Here is a 21,528-nt window from a genome sequence, read left to right on the forward strand (position 1 = left end):
CCAAGGGGACACACCTGTATCCCCAAGCACAGCCCCGGGGCTTCCTCACAGGCAGGACCGGGAGCGGGCGGCAGCCTGGCCCGCAATCGCTGGGCATGGGGTGCAGAGCCCAGCTCGAAGTCGAGGCCTGAGAGGCGGAGCGGTGTCACCGAGAAAAGGCCTCCGACGGTGCGCACGGGACGAACATTCATTTCCGGGAGGCCCCGCCTGCCCAGGCAGGTTCATTTCCGGAAGGCTCCGCCCTTGGTTTGAACTGGACCCAGGTTCGGTGCCATCTGAGCCTCTGGCTCAGGGGTGTGGGCGCAGCCCACCCGGAACCCGTGGGCTACGAGGGAAACCCACGGTCCAGGCGCTCCGGGTGAGTCCCTCGGCGCCCTCTGACCTCTCTGGAGAAGGACTCACTGCTGAGGCCACCGGCTGGGCCACGCCCCCGGCCCGCAGCAGGGAGAAGGGTCATTCTAGGTCACTCCACCCCAGGCAGGAACCATCTCAGCATTTCAGCTGGGCACACAGCTGCCCAGAATAAAGACCACATTTCCCCGCTGTGCTGCAGCTCGGGGTGTGACTTACGCTCTGGCCGGCGGTGTGTGAACCGAGCGTCGTGGTGTAACTTCCAGACGTTTCCTAAAGGCAGCCCGGGCCGCTCCCCTCTGCTCCCTGCTCCTAGCCCCCCTCCTCCCCGCCCCCACGTCTAAATCGCGTGATGGCTGAGTTTAAGCTCCACCTCGGACCAGGAGGGCCACATGAGCTGGAAGAAGCCTCAGTCCTTGCGTCCCACACAGAGCCAACCGGTGACCTTCCCCTGGGCTCGGACATGAGACCAAACGGGGGTTGGGGGTGGGCAGGGGCCGGGATAGTCTGACTCAGAGAAAGACCCTGCTTCCCCTCCAGACTCGGAATGAGAGGAGCTCCGGGAACGTAGAACAGGCGGCACCGGCCATGAGGCTGCGCAGGTCCTGACGGTGCAGCCGGAGCCGGGCAGAGGCCTCTCTGCGCCCAGCCGATGCTCTGCATGGAGAGAGTGGCTGCTGAGCGTGGACCCTGGGCTCTGCTGTTCCCCCTGGACAGTCCCCCCCAGAGCCTCCCACCTGCCAGTCCTCTGTGCTGGAGCCTCCACGAAGCCCCTGCTCCAACACAAAGCAGTGTCACCTTCACTGCGGAACTGTCTGAGGGGTGTAAAAGGGTAATTACAGCTGCTTCCAGCTCGCCTAAGGGCTGTGTCCCTGCAGGAATCGCAGCCGTGGGGGGAGGAGCAGGAGCACCAGAGAAGGTTCTCAGAGAAGGTTCTCGTCTGCAGAGGAGCTGGCCTCTGGGGGGAGGGGGAGCCAGTGCCTTCCCCGTGAACAGCCCCGAGGCTGGGGTGGTGGGAGGTGGGGGGCAGGAAAAGGCTCTGTAGGAAGTCTCGGCCTCGGACTGCCCTCCTGGAATAATACCAGCCGGGCTTGGCATGCCCGATAAGGAAAACCCAGGGTGCCCGCCCGCCCACACAGTTCCTGCTGGCCTCAGACCAAGGCCGTGTTTAGGGTTCCTCCACCAGCTCTTGCTAGGCCTGGAGGCGGGGTGCCCCCAGCAGGCAGCTCCTGAGCTAAGGACACCCGGGTCTGAGGTTTCCTGGACCCAGCAGAGAGGGGTCTGATTCCCCACAGGGAGCTGGTCACCAGGCCCCGGGGCCTGTGGCTGGGTGAGTGTCCCCCCACAACAGGACATAAGCAATGGCCATTAGGCCCTGCCTCCAGGCCATGTCCGCACCCATCTGTCTGAAGGGTATTCTGGCCTTGGCTGGTGTCGCATAGTTGGTTGGAGCGTCGTCCAGTACACCAAAAGGTGGCGGGTTCCATCCCCAGTGGGGATGTGTACAGGAGGAAACTGATGAACGTTTCTCTCTCACGTTGATGTTTCTCTCTCTCTCTCTCTCCAAAACAAACAAACAAACAAACAAACCAATAAACATAACCTCAGGTGAGAATAATTTTCTTAATTAAAAGAAAAGAATGAATTCTCACTCGCCAGCTCACAGGCCTTCAGTGACTGCCACGAATGAAGTCCGTCCGTCTGTCCGTCCTGTCCCGTGTCTCTCCCCCCCACCCCCACCCCGCATGAGGTACTTAGGCCTCCACTCTGAGTTGATGGTCTGCAAGTCCCTCACAGGCACCCCACCCTTCGCTCTCTCCCCACTTCGCTCCTATCCCTGCCCTGCCAGGGAGACCCAGGCTGTCACTCCCTCTGCACCCGCCGACCAGGGCGGCCCTGCATCAGGTGCACCCTGCGGTCCAGCCCCCACCCCTCCACCCCCACTCACCCCTGCCCCCAGTCTGTGCATGCTCATACTCCCAGCCCAGGCTCCCCCTGACCCTCAGCCCCGAGGTCTCCAAGATCCAGTCCGATGCCTTCCCCCTTCCATCATAAGGGAGCAGCAACAGCAGCTGCCATTCCAGTGACCCTAATGGGCTGGCACCCATGTTACCCGCCATCAGACATCATCCCAGTTACCCCACCCGGCATCCCCTGGAAAAACCACCTGCCACCTGCGTCTCACAGAAAACCAGCGGGGACCTGGCCAGGACCGCACAGCAGCCAAGTGCAGATTCGGGCCTGGCGTGGCTCAGCGGTGGAGCATCGGCCTGTGAGCCAGGAGGTCCCGGTGTGATTCCTGGTCAGGCCACATGCCCGGGTTGTGGGATCAATCCCCAGTGTGGGGAGTGCAGGAGGCAGCCGATCCATGATTCTCTGTCATCATTGATGTTTCTCTCTCTCTCCCCCTCTCCCTTCCTCTCTGAAAACAAATGAAAATATATATACTTTTAAAAGGCCCAGGCTCAGATACAATCTATCTGTCCCCTCCAAACGCGGGGAGTGCCCCTTTCGCTCTGAGAAAGCCTCCTTTGAGGCGCCTCCCTAGCTCCCCCAGGACCAGCACCAGCACCAGCACCAGCACCCTTGTCGATGGGCTTGTGGAGGACACGGGCCACGGCTGCCAACCTGCCTCTCCTCCCACTCACCGGGACTTCTCACCTTTTCGCACCATCTCCTGTCCCTCCATACACAGTCCGTGTCCAACACACACACCTCGTGGGCAGAGACTACTCTCTTTCCAGAACCAACATTCACCCAGAACATCATCCAGCTCTTCCTCCCCACCGGGGACTCTGGGTGGACCCAGGAAAGGAACACGAGAAAAGGGGAGTTGGCACCGTCACTGACCACTGGAGCCCAAGGAGGAAAGGGTGCCGGTGTGCCCACGCTCCCCCGCCCCCTGGAAGTCAGCTCCACCGTCTGCCCCACCGGATGGATGCCAGGCGCCCGGGGAGTCAGGCCCCGAGACGCCCCACAGGACGACCGGGGTCAGGCACCCCGCTCTCTCACAGGGCATGTTCCTTAAAGATACAAGAACTCAGCGGCTCCCCTGGCCAGGGTCCGCGGCTGCACCTATGCCGGGGGCTTGCTAGGTGCAGGGCCTCTGGCCATGGGCATGGCAGTCAAGCTCAGGGCTCAGGAGCTAGGGAGCCTGGGCAGAGACCTGGCGATGATGCCACTTTCGGGCTGTGATGCCAGTGTGTCTGCTGGCCTCTCCGAGCCTCCGCACCGTCTATAAAATCAGGGAGGAGCCCATGGCCTCCTTCATGAGCGCAGGGAGAGAGTATAAGGAGAAGGCTCAGCCCAGTGCCAGGCACCTGGCACGCCCAATACGTGCCGCTCGCTATGCCCACCACGGTCCTGGGAGCCCAACGGCCCACTGGTCCCACCATCACACAAAACAAGGCCTGAGGCAGGTCACCAGGTCAGGGGTCCAGGCCGTGTGCTCAGGGGCACAGCAGGGGCTGCCTCTCGAACCAGGACGCACCCCTGCCACGCCCGAGGGCAGGCCAAGCACAGCTCCGTACCATTAAACAAGAGCGCTCGCAGGGACGCCTGGCCAGGCAGAGAACCAGGGGAGACTGTGAACAAGAATCTTTCCAAAAAGCATAAACAAACACCTTGGGAAGGCAGGCCGACTCCTCCGAGCTGCCGGGCCGGGAGGTGGGGACCGGAGGCCACAGCTGGCAGCAGAAGCTCCCGCGGGGAAGAGGGAGGCTCCGCAGCGAGGACACGGCGTACCCCGCGAGGGCCAGCCGCCACATTACACAGCTCCGCGTGTTTGATTAAAGCCCTTTAATGTCTGTCTCCTTCACCCGGTTACATAACCGCACTCGCCCGCCGCCCTGAACTCTCCACACTCACACACACACATTCACACTCATACACACACATACTCACACACACTCACACACACACTCACATTCATACACACACACACACACACACACAAGCCTGCTCTTACACACACTCACACTCACGCACAGGCCTGCTCTTACACACACACATATACACACACACACACACCTGCTCTTACACACACTCACACTCACACACACACACACACCTGCTCTTATACTCTCACACACACACACACACACACACACACACACCTACCTGCTCTTACACACACTCACACACACGCACAGGCCTGCTCTTACACACACACACATATACACACACAGGCACAGGCCTGCTCTTACACACACACATATACACACACACACACACCTGCTCTTACACACACCCACACACACACACACACACACACACGCACGCACAGGCCTGCTCTTACACACACTCACACACACACACCTGCTCTTACACACACATGCACATACACACACACCCCTGCTCTTACACACACTCACACACACGCACAGGCCTGCTCTTACACACACGCACACACACACACACGCCTGCTCTTACACACACACACCCCTGCTCTTACACACGCACACACACGCACAGGCCTGCTCTTACACACACACACACACACACACGCACACACACACACGCACAGGCCTGCTCTTACACACACGCACACACACACCTGCTCTTACACACACACACACACACACGCACAGGCCTGCTCTCTAACCGCCGTGTGACGGGGACACCTCATGGCCACTCTGTGGCTCCCAGACAGCAAAGCCAGGCCGTGTGGAAGTGGTGGCGGCCGCTCTCCAGGGAGCACTCTGGGCTTTCACTCCCCAGCTCTGCCGGGCGCAGAGGGAGGACGGGCCTCCCACAGTGTGGCCCCTGGAACCCAACTGCTTCCGTCCCGCGTGCTCGGAGACCGGAGCCCTCCCGCCCGGCGGTGGCACAGCGTGGGCCCCCAGCAGAGCCGCCGCGGCCGTACCTTTCATGTAGGCCTCGATCTTCCGGATGAGCTCGTAGGACTTGGAGCGGTCGAGCAGCGTCCTGATGGCAGGAAGGGGGTCCAGGACAATGGTCTCGGGGTGGGCGTCGATGTATTCCTGAAAGGAAAGCACACCCCTTCCGGTGAGAGGAGGCTGAACAGTGGATACCAAGAAGCAAGACTTCACCCCACACCCCCCACCTCATCCCCTGCCCCCCATCTTCTCCCTCTCCCAGCAGCCCTCAGTCCCCTCTGGGGCCTCCACCCCTGGCCCCTGATCCTAGGGCTGTGGTGAGACCCATCAGGGCATTCTGCCCCTGGGGCCACTGGCCCATGGAGGTTATGTGACCCGAGCTGGCCCAATCAGAGGCAGGCTCAGAGCTCCTGCTGAGAGCCCTGGGGAAGGAGCGCTCTCCTCACTGAGACGCTGGGAGCTGTTTCCGGGGATCGGAAGGAGAGGCCTGATAGAGCCCAAACTCAGGATGGAACCCAAACGGAGAAAACACCCGGCAGTGCTGACACCGACACCAGTGCTGCTCCCCGCACGCCCGCGCCCCTGGCTGCACGCAGTGGCCCGCACCCAGGCCGGTAAGGACGCTGAGGCAGGGCCGGCGGCGGCGGCCAGATGCCCAGACTCATTAGAGGGGCTGCGGGAAGGCCTGGCAATGAGGCTCTGGCCACGGGGACCGGCTGGCCCTCGCGTGCTCACCCCAACAGGCGCTGCTCCCGTCCCCACGAGCCTCGCGGCCGCGAGGGGAAATGCAAGGGGAGCAGAACTGGCCTCGAAGGAAGTGGCGATCTTCCTGGGGAAAGAACACCAGTGCGCGTGTGGAAGCGGAAACTACTCTCCGTTTCCGCTGAACAAGCCAGGGCAGAGTGTTTCTGGGAAAAGAACCCGGGATTCTGGCCCTGCCGCCATCCCCGCTGTGACGGCCGGAGCCCCGAGCCACGTGCACGGGGGAGAGCAAGCGTGTGAGGCCAGCACAGCGATGGCACTGTCCCTCACCCCAAGGCTAACGCTGTGCAATGCTGGCGCCAGGAGACGAGCTCCGTGGGAAGCCTGGGGTGAGGCAGGCCCGTCCGCAGCTGCTGTTGCCGTGGGCTGAAATGAGCCCCGACCCCTACCTCCAACAGATCCGGTCAAGTCCTAAAGCCCAGGTCCTTTGAACGTGACCTTATTTGGAAACGGCGTCTTCAGATAAGTAATCGGGTTAACATGTGCTCATACTGGACCAGGATGGGTCCTAATCCATTGGCCGGTGTCTTTAAGACCAGGGAGATCTGGACACAGAGACCCGGGAAGAAGGCCGTGTGCACACGGCCACGGGAGTCACACAGCTACAGGGACGGGCAAGGACACCTGGCCCCACGGAAGCCGGAAGGGAGACACAGAGCAGGGGCTCGCTCTCCGAGTGCCCCTGAAGGAACCCACCCTGCAGACGCCTGGATTTTAGCCTTCCAGCCGCCTTCACGGTGAGAGCTTACGTTTCTGCCATCTTAGGGCCCTCGGTAATGGCCAGCCCAAGGAACGAGTAGATAAGCTTCATTCACCCGCCTGCCTCCCAGTCCACTAGATCGGCCTGCGAGGTCAGCAGAGGCCAGGGAAAGGGCCGCCCTCTTCTTTTCTAGTAACCTTATCAGCAGAAATAAAGCTCCCTTTAGAATCACTCTTGTTTTCGGTGAGCCTATTTTGGTTCCTAGCAATCATTTTTAAGAGCTCTCCACACAAAAGCCAGAGATCATATCTGCTTCTCTGAAATCTGCTCCCCACCGAGTTTCATACCGGAGGGTCTGGCGAGGGGCTCATGTGTGCCCTTTTCTCTGAGTGTTTAAAACCACGTCTCTGCCCCTAGCAGGTCGCAGAGCACACACAGGGAGGCCTGCTTCCCACCCCACACCCAGAACTCCACGGGGCCTACACACTCTCACCCTGAGAAGGTCCTCTCCCCACGTTTAGTAGGTCTAAAAGCAGAAATCAAAGCCACTTCCACGGCCTGATCATCCTTCTCCTCTTCCTCCTCCTCCTCCTCCTCCTCCCCTCCTCCTCCTCCTCCTCCTCCTCCTCCTCCTCCTCCCCCCCCTCCTCCTCCCCCCCTCCTCCTCCTCCCTCTCCTCCTCCAGAGAGAGGTGACTGTTGGCAAGTGAGCTCAGGGCTGGCTCACTGCCCTGGTTCGGCAAAATGAGCCAGCAGCCGAGGCAGGCATTGCCACCCTCAGGGGATGTGGGGCGAAGCTATGAGGTTTGTCCTTCAGGCCAAGGGGCCATGCCCTGGTCCTCTCTCTGGTCCACACCTTGGCCTCACCTGAGTGCCTGCACCTCCCCACGTGGGCTCCCCATCGGCAACTGCCCAGCACTCCTTCATCCGACCGCATCCTCCCATCCTCCAACCAGGATCCTCCGAACAACGCTGCCAAGGAGACACCAGCATCCACACGTACGTGTGAAGCCACATTAGTGTCCTCCTGTTGACAGGCCACCCACTCACCAAACCCCACCCCAACGACAGCCCTTGGCGCCGTGCCGGTTTCCTCGCCCCTGACTCCAGTCCACGCTGGAGAAAAGCAAGCACCCATGTTCACAAAGGCAGGCTTCGAGGCCACACAGGGCTGTTCTAGAACCGGACAGACAGCCGGTGTGAGGGGCAGGCGAGGGCAGGGACACCCCCTCCTGCCTTCCACAAGGAGCCGGAGCAGAGAGGCCCATGTGGATGGACTGGCCATTCCTCCCCCAACTACTGAGTCACACAGAACGCGGCCCTCCCGCTGCCTCCCCCTCAGACACGACCCCTTCCCAGGGAGAGTAGCAGGCGGTTCTGGGTCCACTTTTATTCCCCAGGGCAGTGACCTCTGAAGAGGGAACTCAGAGCCATTAAGACAGGAATTCAAGCCAAACTCATGAGGGGAAGAAGCTAGAAGAGAAGGGAAAGTATGTGACAAGCAGGCGCCAACCAGCTTTTGACCCGGGATGAAAGCATCCGCATTCATAGAGGAATTATTCCTAAACTTGATCTCTTCTGGGACGAGGACAGAGAGGGTAAAGAGAGGGCTTTTCCAATCCCGCCCCTCCCTGCCCCCCCTTCTAATCCACAAGTGGATTTTCTTCAAGCATTTCAGCTGTATCTATTGTATCCAAGGCCTCATGCATTTTTCACAAGTCTCTTAGAATCAGCAAACAAACTGCTGGACGGGAGCGCCCTGGACCATCCTGTCTGCATGCAGAGAGGGAAGGCCACTGTCTCCATGGCAGAGGGTAAACACGCTCCCTGAGAGGGCCTGCCGGCTCTGAGCAGACTGGACAGTCTGGAAAAGCAGAAATCTACAGCCGTGGGTCAGCAGGGCCAGGAGGAGGCCTAGAGAATGCCGACTGTTGAGGGGACAGAGGAGCAGTGACCGGCAGATGCGCCCCCCAAGCCCCAGCCCATCGGATACTATAGGATGCTGGTGCCAAGAGGCTCGCCAGTCCCTCTGCAGAACCGGAGGGAGTCAAGGTCTCCCGCTGAGAATCTGTGCCAAACCAGAGGACTGGGATGGACATCAGAGATACCGTTTCCTCTGCAGTTCCATTTACGGGCAGGGAATGAGCAGGGATTGAGATGCAAGGATTTGCTCTCATCCAATAGGAAATGCAGGTAGAAGTCCCGAGTTCAAATCCTGCCTCCACCATTTACTCCATGTCTGTGCAAAAGAAACTACATGTCCAAGGTTGTTTCCTTGTATATAAAATAATAAAAACTATCCCAGGGCGATCTCACATACAGAGATCATGTATATGAAAGGATGCTCATGATTCTGTAACCCACGGACTCTCTGAGCTCATCCTGCCCAGGCCCACCCAGCAGACAGAGAGGGGCATGCCACCAGCTCGGCACCTCGGATGTGCCGACCCACCTGCTGGTGCCTGGTGCAGGACACAACCCCCACCCCACAGCAGCAGGGGTTCCAGGGAGCACCCCTCTGCGAACAGCCCAGGTCCTGACAGTCCCCAATGCCACTGCAGCCGACCAACCTGCTCCCTACACAGCGAAGGCAGGACGCCCACCCACAGTTCCTGCCCTTGGATTTCTGGAGGTAAGGGGGCTCTGGCCCACTCCCACAAAACACTGTGCTCCCTTTCTAGAAAGGAGTGATTCCCAGAAACTACTTACAGATAACACGATGTCTGACACTCGTTTCAAAAGAAACGGGTGCAGCACAGACGGAGCGCGCGGCCCAGAATTTGCTAATGTGTGACCCCGGGTGATGGTACTCAGGAGGGCACTGCAGCATTCTCCTCTCAGTTAGTTTTAAATGTCCTATAACGACAAGTTTCGGGGGAAATTGGGGAAGGGGGCTCGATAATCAGATCCTCCCTTTCTTCAACACCCTGGTTGTGCCAGAAGCAGGGTCAGACACCAACACTATCTTTCAGGAAGGAGCAAGACTCATCCTATCCAGATGGGAATCCTTATCACAGAAAATAATAAAAATAAGCATAATTGATAATATCCTCTCTAATAAGAAGAATATTCAAATTAGCCATCACTCTGCTACACCCACAAGCCATACCCACCAGCCAATCAGGAGTGAGTATGCAAATTAACCCAACCAAGATGGCTGCAGCCACCGAGTGAGCAGGAGGCTTGGGTTTCCCTGACAACGGAGGAAGCCAAGCTTTCCGCACACCCTGACAGGCCCAGGCCTCCACTCAATGCTACAAAGTTTCAATTATAAAAGATAAATAAATCACAACAAAAATGGCTGTGGCCACGAGCAAGCAGGAGGCTTGGCTCCGTTCAAGGCTATAAAGTTTCAATTATAGAAAATAAATAAACCCCAGATACCAGGGCCTCCACTTGGGTTGCTGGGAGGGCATGGCAGCCTGCAAACCACCACAGGCCCCTCGCCCAGGCCGCCCCACACCCCAAGGGAACCCCCACCTTGATCCGGGACACTTCCAGGGCAAACCAGCCAGCCTCCACCCATGCACCAGGCCTCTAGCCTATCTAATCCTATCTAATATAAAAGAATAATATGCAAATTGACTGTCACTCCAAACATAAGATGGCTGCCCCCATGTGGACACAAGATGGCCGCCACAAGATGGTCAGGAGGGAAGGGCAGATGGGAGGGTCTAGGTCTGCAAGGGAGGGCAGTTGTGGGCAATCAGGCCAGCAGGGAAGGGCAATTGGGAGGGCAGTTGGGGGGACCTGACCTGCAGGGGAGAGCAGTTAGGGGTGACCAAACCTACAGGGGAGGGCAATTAGGGGCAAGCAAGCTGGCAGGGGAGCAGTAAGGCATCAATCAGGCTGGCAGGGGAGTGCTTAGGGAGTAATCAGGCTGGCAGGCAGAAGCGGTTAGGGGCAATTAGGAAGGCAGGCAGGCGAGCAGTTAGAAGCCAGCAGTTCTGGATTGCGAAAGGGCAGTCAGACATCCCTTGAGGGGTCCTCACCTCACCTCACCTCACTCAGGACCGAGAAGGCAAAAGGCTGCCTGCTGGGCTATGTGCCCAACCTCTAACCCCAGGCAGGACTGGGACATTCAACTTGACAAACTGCCTCGGAAATGAAATCTCCCCTGTGGGATGGGGGAGGGGCACCTCAGAGCACAGAAGCTCCCTTTTAAAAAATATATATTTTTTATTGATTTCAGAGAGGAAGGGAAAGGGGGAGAGAGAGAGAAACATCAATGAACAATGAAGAGAGAGAATCATTGACCAGCCACCTCCACACACCCCTACACTGGGGATCCAGCCAGCAACCTGGGCACGTGCCCTGACTGGGAACGGAACCATGACCTCCGGGAGGTCACAGTGTCCAGGTCAACACTCAACCACTGAGCTATGCCAACTGGGCTAACAGCCCCCTTCTGTCTGGGCCGTGGCTTCCTCCTCTGTCAGGCGAGGCCAATGCTGGGGAAAGGTTAGGTGCGTAGGAGCTGGAGGCCGCCAGACCTGGGGGGAAATCGGGGAGCGTCCTTGAAGTGATGGGCCTCCGTAAGCCTCCGTCCTCATCTGTACTCACTCCGTCAGGCAGGTCTGAGTGGGAAGAGAGGACTGAGCAGGGAGCCCCCGGTGGGAGGCGCGTGGTGAGGCTGGGAACTGCCCGGACCCCCGAGGAACCAGCAGCCTGCACTGGGTCTGTGATGGCCTCCTGGGTGGCCGTATCTCAGCAGACACGGACGGAGCCACGCTCGTCCAAGCACAACCATGAGAGCGAGCCTGTCCCGCCGTTCCAGGGGCCCCAACCCCCTGAGCGAGATGTCAGCACGCGGTGCAGCAAGAGAAAGTGGGACAGAGTTTGCAATTTCCTCTCCCAGAGGCCGTCTCAGATGGTCAGACCTTGCACGACCTGAGGGTTCCTTCTCAGAAAGGAGAAGGAAATGGAAACCAGCCCAAGGTCACCCCTTCCAGGGGCAGCGCTGAGTCTGCGCCCCATCTGCTCCTCCTCCTCCACCCCAAGGAGCACCCCCAGGGCCGGAGTCCCTGCACCTGTTCCCAGTCCTGGGCCTGGAGACAGACTCCTCTCTGCAGAGTGAACAAATGACACGACCGGTCGTCCAAGTCCACAGTGACCTCGGGGATGAGGATCTGCCGGCACCAAGGGAAGGACGCGCAGGATCCCCAGGGCTGGCACGTGCTGGATCCGTGGGAGGGTCACAGCGGACCCCGCTGACTGAAGCCCAACGAGAGGGCTGGGGTGGGCATCAGAGATACCGTTCCCTCTGCAGTTCCACTTACGGGCAGGACATGAGCAGGGACTGAGATGCAAGGGTTTGCTCTCATCCAATAGGAAATGCAGGCAGAAGTCGCGAGTTCAAATCCTGCCTCCACCATTTACTCCACGTGTGTGCAAAAGACACTGCAGCTACACGGTGCAATGACTACCCAGGACCCAACCTCGGCAGGGCAGGGAGACACGTGCCCACAGGACGGGCACACACGTGACAGACAATGGCTCCATGTCGGGGACCACGCTGTCCTCCTGTGTAGGCCTACGGTGGCCCTACGTGTCTTGCAGGCTCAGCCCGGCATGCAGAGGGCATGTCCTCACATGCTACTTCTCTAGCTTTCCTGAAGCCGCTCCTTGGGAGGGTAGGCTTCCCCAACAGGGGACACTTAGTCTTCACCCACCTTCCTTGGCATTCCAGAGCGGTGCCCGGCGCTGGGCGCTCTGTCTGAGGCCTCCCGGAGCAGGAGACCAGGAAGAGCGAGAGTCCTAAGAGGTGTGTGTGTGGGCATCTCCTCCTCAGCTGCAGAGCAGCCCCAGTCTGCCCACCCTCACTGGGGGCTCCTGGGTGAGGAGACGTGGTGCCTGGTGGTAACAGAGTTACCTCTTGGGTATGTTGTCACATGGGAATGCACATCGGTGCGAGGGTGGGGAGACAGGGTTCCTGAGAGGCGGAGGAGGAAAGGCATTGCAAGCAGAGGGGACAGCAGGGGGAAGCCTGCCTGGCGTGGCTCAGTGGTTGAGCGTCAACCTGTGAACCAGGAGGTCACAGTTTGATTCCTGATCAAGGCATATGACCATGTTGAAGGTTTGATCCCCAGTGTGGGGCATGCAGGAGGCAGCCAATCGGTGATTCTCTCTTATGATTGATGCTTCTATCTCTCCCTCACTCTTCCTCTCTGAAAGCAATAAAAATGTGTATGTGTTTTTTAAAGTCGGGGGGACGGGGCCCAGCATGGCTAGGTGGACGGAGGTCTCACGGGAAAGTTACACATGGCAGAGGGCAGCAGAGATAGCTGGAGGCAGACCACCAGGGAGATTGGATTTGACCCTAAAGCAACAGGGACCCGAGCAGGGACTGATGGGCCGGCGCTGAGTGAGCCATCAACCGTGCGCGAGCCCAGGGCGGACCTTGGAAGGGCCAGGCCATGCAGTGCATCCCACAAAGCTGGCCTGGGGGCGCGTGCACGGGGCTTCCCCTTCGGGGGACCGAGGCTGCCAGGCCTTTGGCATGATACCACCGCTGTGACGCTCAGGGCCGGAGTGAGGAAATTACGGTGCAATCTTCCCTTCGCCCTGTTTGCTGTTCGGAACCACTATCGAACCCACAAGTTCAGGCGGGGGTGGGTGGTCAGGGCCTCAAAGCACAGGGACTAGAGCAGACAAACAGGAAGTGTGAGCACCCGAGCACCAGACAGATGCAGGCAGCCAGGTTCAAGGTCCAAAGAGCCTGGGTGCACCTGGCACAGATGCCGCCCCTCCCAGGGCCCTGGCGCTCTCCTGCACTCCGCGCCTCCGTGCCGGATGCAGCCGGTCAGGAGCGTGGACCAGCAGGCGGGGGGTGGCAGTTCAACTGGCCCTGCTTCTATGGAGAGCAATTGGGCAGCAGCCTGAGTTAAGAAATGCATAAACTCAACATGTGCCTTTCCAGGTACTTATGCCTCAGAAGTCCCCACATGTACACACAACATAGCCAGACAAGGGGATTTGATCACTGTAGCAAGTTTGTAAAACATGATCAGAAATGTCCCAAGTGTCTATTAGTAGAGAGCTGGTTAAGAAAAGGAGGTTAGGGTCATTTAATGGAATATCATACAGCCATTCAGAAGAATGGAGCAGCCTAACCGATATGAAACGATTTCCAAAACACAGCATCCATGGCTCCATGTGGGGAGGGAAGACCATCTTTGTTTACACACAGAGCCCCCTGAAAAGGTTCAAGGCCACCGGAGCCAATGGCTGCCCAAGGCAAGGCCGGGAGGAGACCGTTCTGACCTTGTCCTACGTGCACGTGTTACCAAAGTCAGTCAGCTGGGAGAGCCACCTAAAGAATCTCCCACAGCCAGTCCCTGGGCAGACGGAACACTCCTGCCCAGCAGGTGGGCGTTAGAGGAAGATTCCTCCAGGCAGAACCCTGCTGGTGAGCGGGAGGCTCACAGATGGGTTCAGGACAAGGCGAGGTTGGAGCGCCCAGAGTGACCTGTAGGGGGCACACACCGCCAACGTGGGGAGGAAACCCATTTCCAGATGCAGGAATGTAGAGAGAGGGTGCCTGTGTGGCTGGGCCTGAGCACCCAGGTGGACAATGGGTTCTCCAGGGTGCTACTTTGCACACTCGCCCCAGCGTGCCTTCGGTGGCCTCTGGGTCAGAGGTACCTCCAGGTGAAGGCAGACACCACCCCACAACTATGCATCCACCTGGGTTCCACACGCCCAGGCCACCTGAGGTGTCACACGCCTGGCTCTGCCAGCCAGCAAGGGGGACTGGGAGAAACCATGGTCCCACAGAGGTGACAGGAGAGTCCAGGAAAAAAAAAAATAGCTCTTGCCAAAATATAGCCCAGAATGCGGAAGAGAGGCAGGAAGGAAACTGCACACTTTATTATCTGAGACAGCAAATGCCTCTTCCTCCTCTCGGCCAGGCCCCCCGGAAACAATGCCTCCCTTTCTATCCCCAGGTTCCAGCACCAAACTCAGAGGCGTCGCCATCTCCCCTCCCCGGAGGCTGGCAAGGTGCCCAGCTAGGTTGTTCATCTGACAAACGTCATCTGCCCTGTTGCAGTGCCACCCACTCTTCAGGTCCTCGGGCAAACTGAGACGCGAGGCCACACACGGCCTCCGGAGCCGGGAGAGGGGCCTGCGGGCTGGGAGCTGAGCGAGATGGATCTCCTCACAGGCTGATGCAAAGCCAGGCCGGCCGGCATGTCCACTCAGGGGCCATGTGGGGGCTGAAGGGGTCTCCATGGTCATCTGGCTCAGACAGCTGGGCAAAGTGGGGACCAGAAAGGGGCTACCTGGTTCCAGCTCTGCTCAGCACAGCCTCTGACTCCTAAAGCGCCTGCCTCAGCCGCTACGCACCTCCTCCGCACACCTGCTCAGGGGGGCCTGGGAGCGGCCCCGCCCTCCGTCGCTTCCCAGTATCCAGCCAAAGGTCAACTGGGCCCGTCCCGCCTGCAGCCACAGCCCCCCTCTCAGTTCCCAGAGCCAGCCGAGGCCTCCCCAGGGCCAGCAGGCTCCCCGCCTGCTTCAGGGGGTGTGCAAGCATGACAGCCAGAACTGGGGGCACCCACGCTGTCAGCAGTTCGAGGAGCTGTCTGGAACCACAGCCGTGCTTGCAGTGAGCTGCTGAGCTCACAACAACCAAGGGTCGCTCTGGCCAGAGGCCACCGGGGCCTCCCCTCCGTACTCAGCCACCGCTTCTGGCTGCGTGAGAACAGAGAGGGCCCCTTCTCTCAGGGCAACCCTGGCCATGACCCTGGTGCCACAGACCTCTGCCTGACTTCCTGCAGCACACCTCAGCCTCCTCTCACGGAGGCCACCGAGCATGCTCAGTTTGCACACACTCTCCCGGCCACTGTGCTCCGGCTGCACCAGCTTATTCAGCCACATCCTTGGCCCTCTGTGCCTGTCCTGCCCAGTGGCCTGGACAGATGCTGCCCCCTTGTCCTGCTCCCCAATCTCCCCTGGCCTTCCAAGAACTTTCATCCTCTGAGCTGGTATCTACTCCTCAGAAGGCTGTAGAATCCTATCTAATAAAGAGGGAATATGCTAATTGATTGTCACACTCTCACAAAAGGTGGCACCCAAAGCCAATAAAGAGGGAATATGCTAATTAACTGCCACACCCTCAAAGATGGCAGTGCCCACAGCTACAAGATGGCAGCACCCAGTCTCCTCAGCCCTGTGGAGTTGCCTGCCTCCGGAGTCCCCCATTCCCCTCAGCTACCTAGGACCAGCCTGAGGCACAGACAAGCCTCAAATGGCAGCTGCCCAGCCGCCCAGGGCCGCCCAAGGCTCAGGTAACCAGGGCCAGCCGAGGCTTGTGCTGCTGGCAGTGGCAGCAGCAGAGGTGTGATGGGGCGTTGCCTTTCCCTGATCACAGGGTTGCCTCCCACCCCAAGGGCTCCTGATCTGTGAGAGGGGGCAGGCCGGGCTAAGGGACCCCCGTCCAATGCATGGCTTTTCATGCACCAGGCCTCTAGGAAGGTAGTAAGAACTCCCTATTGATTCATAATCCCAAATGGTGACCTTTCTCTTCCTCAGGTGACCCTGAATCACAGGAGTCCCCACCCCCCCAGGGGCTGTTAGCTGCTGGCCAAAGCCCCTGGGAGGCATATTTGATAAAAGCTCCAAAAGAGTTCTAACTGTCGAGACCGGTTTGGCTCAATGGATAGAGCGTCAGCCCATGGACTGAAGGGTCCTGGGTTCGATTCCGATCAAGGGCATGTACATTGGTTGCGGGCACATCCCCAGTAGGGGGCATGCAAGAGACAGTTGATTGATGACTCTCTCTCATTGATGTTTCTAGCTCTCTCTCTCCCTTCCTCTCTGTGAAAAATCAATAAAAAATATATTTAAAAAAAGAGTTCTAACTGAACAAACCCAGGCAAGTGCCTTAACATCCAGGGCCTCCATTTCCTCACCCAAAAAGTGGGAAATGATTCCATTTTCCCAGATTTTTCTTCTTTCTATAACTTAACAACATAATCAGAGAATGTGTTACTTTTTCCTCCATTTGCTTGTGTTCTGTTAGCATCACCCCTGCCCCACCCCACACCTCTCCCCCAATCCAACACACACACACACACACACACCTCGTGGGGCAGGGGCGGGGTCCACTGGTCTCTAATTCACTGCATCTGCAATGTTGTTTTATGATTTCTGGAATGTAGTTAGTACTCCAGTAAGTTAAGACTTGTTGAATGGATGACATAACAGTTATCTGATGAACGATCTCTCAGATCAATGGAAAGACATGGACAGGTCAGGGGCTGGAAGCCAGGGATGTGGGGGCTGAGGCAGGCAGGGGCACAGGCCCCGCTGGTGTGAACGCTGCAGGGAGGGGCTCAGAGAAGGTCCTCAGGCCTGGCTCTGACTGACACAGGAGGACCGGGGTCAGCAGAGGCCGAGCATAGCTTCACTCTGGGCCGGTGCGGGCTTCCTGAGTTATTACCTGAGGTCAAAGGATCACGCTGGGCTAGACCGTGGGCACGCAGCCCACACAGGCAGTGAGGAAGCAAGCAGGAAGTCATGGATCCAAACCAGAGCAGGAAGAGAAAGGTAGAGGGCGACCTCTCCGCTGCAGGCGTCACTGAAGTGAAGAACCCACGAGAACAGGACCTCTCCGTCAGAGGCCCTGTTCTCCAAAACCCAGGGTGTGCCCAGTGAGGGTGAGGCCCTCAGAGCTGGGTGCGCTGGGAGATGCAGGGGTCCAACCAGGAGAACCGTTCCCCTCTCCCCCAGGGACAGTCAGCCATGTCCAGAGAGGCTTGGGGCTGTTACAATTGGGGGTGGTGTTACTGGCACCTAGTGGGTGGAGACCAGGGATGCTGCTAAACATACTACTACGCACAGGACAGTTCCCCACAATCTAGACTGATCCGGCCCAACACGTCAACAGTGCCAAGGATAAAAGATCCCTAAAATAATGCGTATACAGTTCTTTTTACAACTTTGTGGAAATCAGTATTTCTGAAAGCCTGTGCCACAGAACACTGACTATCTACACACACACACACACACACACACACACACACACGAGGGACTACAGCCGGCATGCTGGGCCAGGGCTCAGCTTCCATGGAGGCCACCCCACCTCCACCCCACACACCACCCAGTGCCGTACAAAGTCCAGCTCTGCCCCAGGCTGGTGACAGGGTCATAAAGCCGTGGTCTTCTCTCCACACAGGAAAGGCCCTGCAGCTGGCTAATGGCACTAAGTGGCACCAGCCTCCCGGGCGGAGAGAAGGCTCACAGCCACTGCCTGCCGCCCGCGAACACAATGGACGTCCGTGCACTGACCCTCCACGGGAGGAGGGCCCTGGGACCCAGGGCAGCATCACGGGGAGGCTGACCTCATGGCCGCCCCAGGACAGGGTCTGCCCAGCTCTGCTTCCCCTGGCCTCTGCCAGCCAGTGTTTCATCACGTGGCACCAGCTCTCGGAGGCGGTCCTGGACGGGGAGCTCCTCCTCAGCTGACCCTGCGTCCCTGGCCCTCACCGCCCAGGGGTCCTCTGAGGCGTAGTTGGAAAAAGCACAGGTGGGGTTCTAACTGAGTGAGCCCGGGCAACTGAGTTACCATCCAGGGCCTCAGTTTCCTCACAGGAAAAATGGGGAAGTAACCCACCTTCCCAGATGTGCTTGGACAACAGTGGCTTCTCCCTGGCTCCATGGCAACCACCTGGCACCTGGAGTGCTTCCTCTGACTCCACCCACCCAAGGCCCACAGGCCGCCAGGCTCCGCCCCCAAGAGACTCACGATTTTGATGGGTTTAGATGTTATCTTCCTAATCAGATTAGGAGACCTAGAACTAGACAACTTGTCTCTTCGTCTCCCACCCCACCTCTACAACATCCTACCTGTGCTGCTGGCTGCTCAACGGACACCTGAGGCTGACAGGGCTTCACTCAGCGCAGCTGAGCCCAGGGGGTCAGGAGCGAAGTGAGCTGTGACCTTGACGGTGATCCCCACTGCTCCCAGCAACGGCCTTCTGATTTGGATATCACAGCCCCCAACGGCCTTCTGATTTGGATATCACATCCCGGCACATCCTGGTGTGGCAGGTGGGCAAGCAAGGCCCAGGGGAGGGGTTCCTGGGACCCCGGTCACCTGCCCTGCCTCTTAAGCTAAACTCAGGCCGCATGTCTGCTCCCCTTCGCAGAGCACAGCCACCATGTGGGGACACTTTCATAATCACTGGCTCATTGACTCCAGTGACGACTAAGAACTCTCAAGCTGGCTGGGGCCGCCAGCCACAGATAAGGCGACGAGAGCAGTACTTACTGCATTGGCCTCATCATAATAATGATAACGGGCCGTCATACTGAGTGCCACTACGCGTGCCACCTGGCTGAGTGCTCTCCGTGTGTCATCGGGCCCGGGCACCAGCAGAGTGGTGAGCGCGCGCCCACGCAGGCGTGTTCTGAGGGCTCCGTGCACGGTCATGCATTAATCCTCACAGCAACCCTATGGCAGCCTCACTCTCTTCCCTGGTTCCTAGAAGAAAAGCGTGCTGAGGGGCTGCTGTGTTAGTGTTCACGTCTGGCTCCCTGGCCTGCAGGGGATCCCACGTCCCTGGCTCCCTGCAGTCAGTCATGGCCTTGAGGAGTGGTGCGGCCACTGAAATGTGACCGTCCAGGCCACATGCCACTCTGGGGCAGAAACAAGAGCCTGAACGAGCTTCGCTGGGTTCTCTTCCCTTTGACTCGATGACCTGTCACTGCCGCCCCATCATCCCACGTCCGCAGAGCCCAAGCCACCTTCTCACGGGGCGTGTCCCAGGCAGAAATAAGCCTGGGCTGGGCTCCAGGGGCCGCTTGACAGTCAGGGCAGGAAGGGCCTGGAAAGTCTCCCCTCAGCCATCCCCAAGAGGAAGCGGAGCCCGCAGCTCACTTCCAGGGAGAGACGGGCCACACGTGGCCAGGTCCGGCGTGGCCAGGTCTGGCAGACGTCGGCATCTCCTCCAGGACCATCAGCCCCGATGCCCTGGGTGCCTGACGGGCAGACCCGCTCAGTCCTCCGCAGCCCTCACAGGTAGGGAGTGCAGGTGTCCACATTTCACATACGAGGAAACTGAAATCTAGGCCTGCCAGCAGGACGTGGTGGGAGAGCTTCGAACAGGGCAGTGGGCTCCCGTCTGGGTTCCTAAGGATGCTGCTATGTGAAGGGGAGGAGGGGGAGCAACCGACCCTAGGAGGGAAAAGGCGGGCTCTAGACACGCACACAGAAAGTCTAGGACAAACAGGCGGCTAATCAGCACACGGAAAGTGCTGACATCTCCAGCCGCGGAACTAGATCTACACCGCTGGTGGGGATGTAAAACGATGCAGCCGCGGGGACAAGTCTGGTGGCTCCCAACCGACCACATGACCCAGCGTTTCCACTCCTGGGCATATACTGAAGAGAAATAAACACACCCATAAATGCTAAATGCGTACATGAATGTATACCGCAGTGTTATCAGTAACAGCCAAACGAGGGCAGCCACCCAATGTCCATCAGGCGGTGACGGGACCAACATGGATGCCTGCGCACAGGGGGTGGTCCTCAGTCAGAAAGATCAACGGAGCACTGATTGGTGCACATGCAAGCAGGCCAGCGCCAAAAGCCAGACCCAGAAGACCACGTAGTGTGTGGTTCCATCATATGGAAGTCGGTCACAGGGCCATCTGAGGCCAGAAAGGGGTGGTTGCTGGGACTGGGGGGGAAGGGGGGGGTGTGTGACAGTGAAAGAGGACAGGTCCGTTTCTGAGGTGATGACCATGTTCTAAAACTGACTGTGGTGGCGGCTGCGAGTGACTGTAAACACACTGACAACCTCTGATTGCACACTTCCTCAGAGAACTGTGTGGTGCGTCAGGTACACCCCAATAAACCCGTTTTTAAATGAGGGGTGGGGGTGGGGAACTGGGCAAGGAAAGAGCACTCGGTGCTGTGACCTTTTAGGTCAGACCCGTGGTCGGGAAACTGCGGCTCATGAGCCACGTGCGGCTCTGTGGCCCCTTGAGTGTGGCTCTTCCACAAAACACCACGGCCTGGGCAAGTCTATTTTAAAGAAGTAGCGATAGAAAAAGTTTACGTTTAAAAAATGTGGCTCTCCAAAGACATGTCAATCGTTGTCCTGTCCATATCTGGCTCTGTGGACTGGTGAGTTTGCCCACCACTGGGTCAGACAGTGATAAAGGACCGGCTGCACCCACCACAGCCAGGAAAGGGCTCCCACTCAGATCCATTTTACGCAGCCTAACAGCTGACGTTACGTCTGACGCCCACTCACCTCCTGGGTCCCTGCTCAACCTGTCACAGCTCAGGGGTTGGGGGGTGGGGGGTGCGCCTGGGACCACGGGGCCTGAGGTGAGGGGGATTCCTGGGGTGGGGAGCGGGCATGCAGAGCCTCCAGTGACAGCAGTTCCCTCTTTCATCTCAGAGTCTGCCAGGCTCCAATGACTACAGTGTCCCCACTGCTCAGTCCTTTATGCATTGGCAACCACTCCCCCCCCCCACTCCGATTTCATCTGAACTTATCACCCCCACCCTGAGCCTGCAGGCTCCACCGCCTGGAGGGGCAAAGCCCTGGGCCCCACCTTATCGCCCCCCCACATCGCCCCCCCCCCCGGAAGCACGCCATGCGCACCCAAAGGGCAGACCTATGGCCTCAGGAACCCTCCTGGCCTCCTCCCTCTGCTGCCTGAGCTGGTGCCTGCCCCCAGCTGCCCCCTGGAACCGCCTGCTCCCTCTACTGCCCGCCAGGGCACCCTGCACAAGGCCAGCACCACGATGTTCCTTCACTCCACACGCATGGAAGCCCGTGTGCGGCAACAGGGATGCCAGATGCGCGTGAAGTAGACACAATCCCCGCCCCATGGAGCTAACCCCAAATGGAGAGACCGG

General features: G+C 58.8%; 1 protein-coding gene across 2 annotated transcripts in view; it reads right to left on the reverse strand.

Annotated features, from left to right (window-relative positions):
• The window catches only part of ITPK1 (inositol-tetrakisphosphate 1-kinase), a 120,409-nt gene that overhangs the window by 24,905 nt on the left and 73,976 nt on the right, over positions 1–21,528 (reverse strand). For both annotated transcript variants that reach the window (XM_036411611.2, XM_036411612.2), the window contains exon 4: positions 5,216–5,333. In XM_036411611.2, coding sequence (XP_036267504.1) covers positions 5,216–5,333 — 118 coding nt within the window. The remainder of the gene's footprint in view (positions 1–5,215; positions 5,334–21,528) is intronic.

This window comes from Pipistrellus kuhlii, unplaced genomic scaffold, assembly GCF_014108245.1.
Source record: "Pipistrellus kuhlii isolate mPipKuh1 unplaced genomic scaffold, mPipKuh1.p scaffold_m20_p_41, whole genome shotgun sequence".
Taxonomy (NCBI): Eukaryota; Metazoa; Chordata; class Mammalia; order Chiroptera; family Vespertilionidae; genus Pipistrellus; species Pipistrellus kuhlii.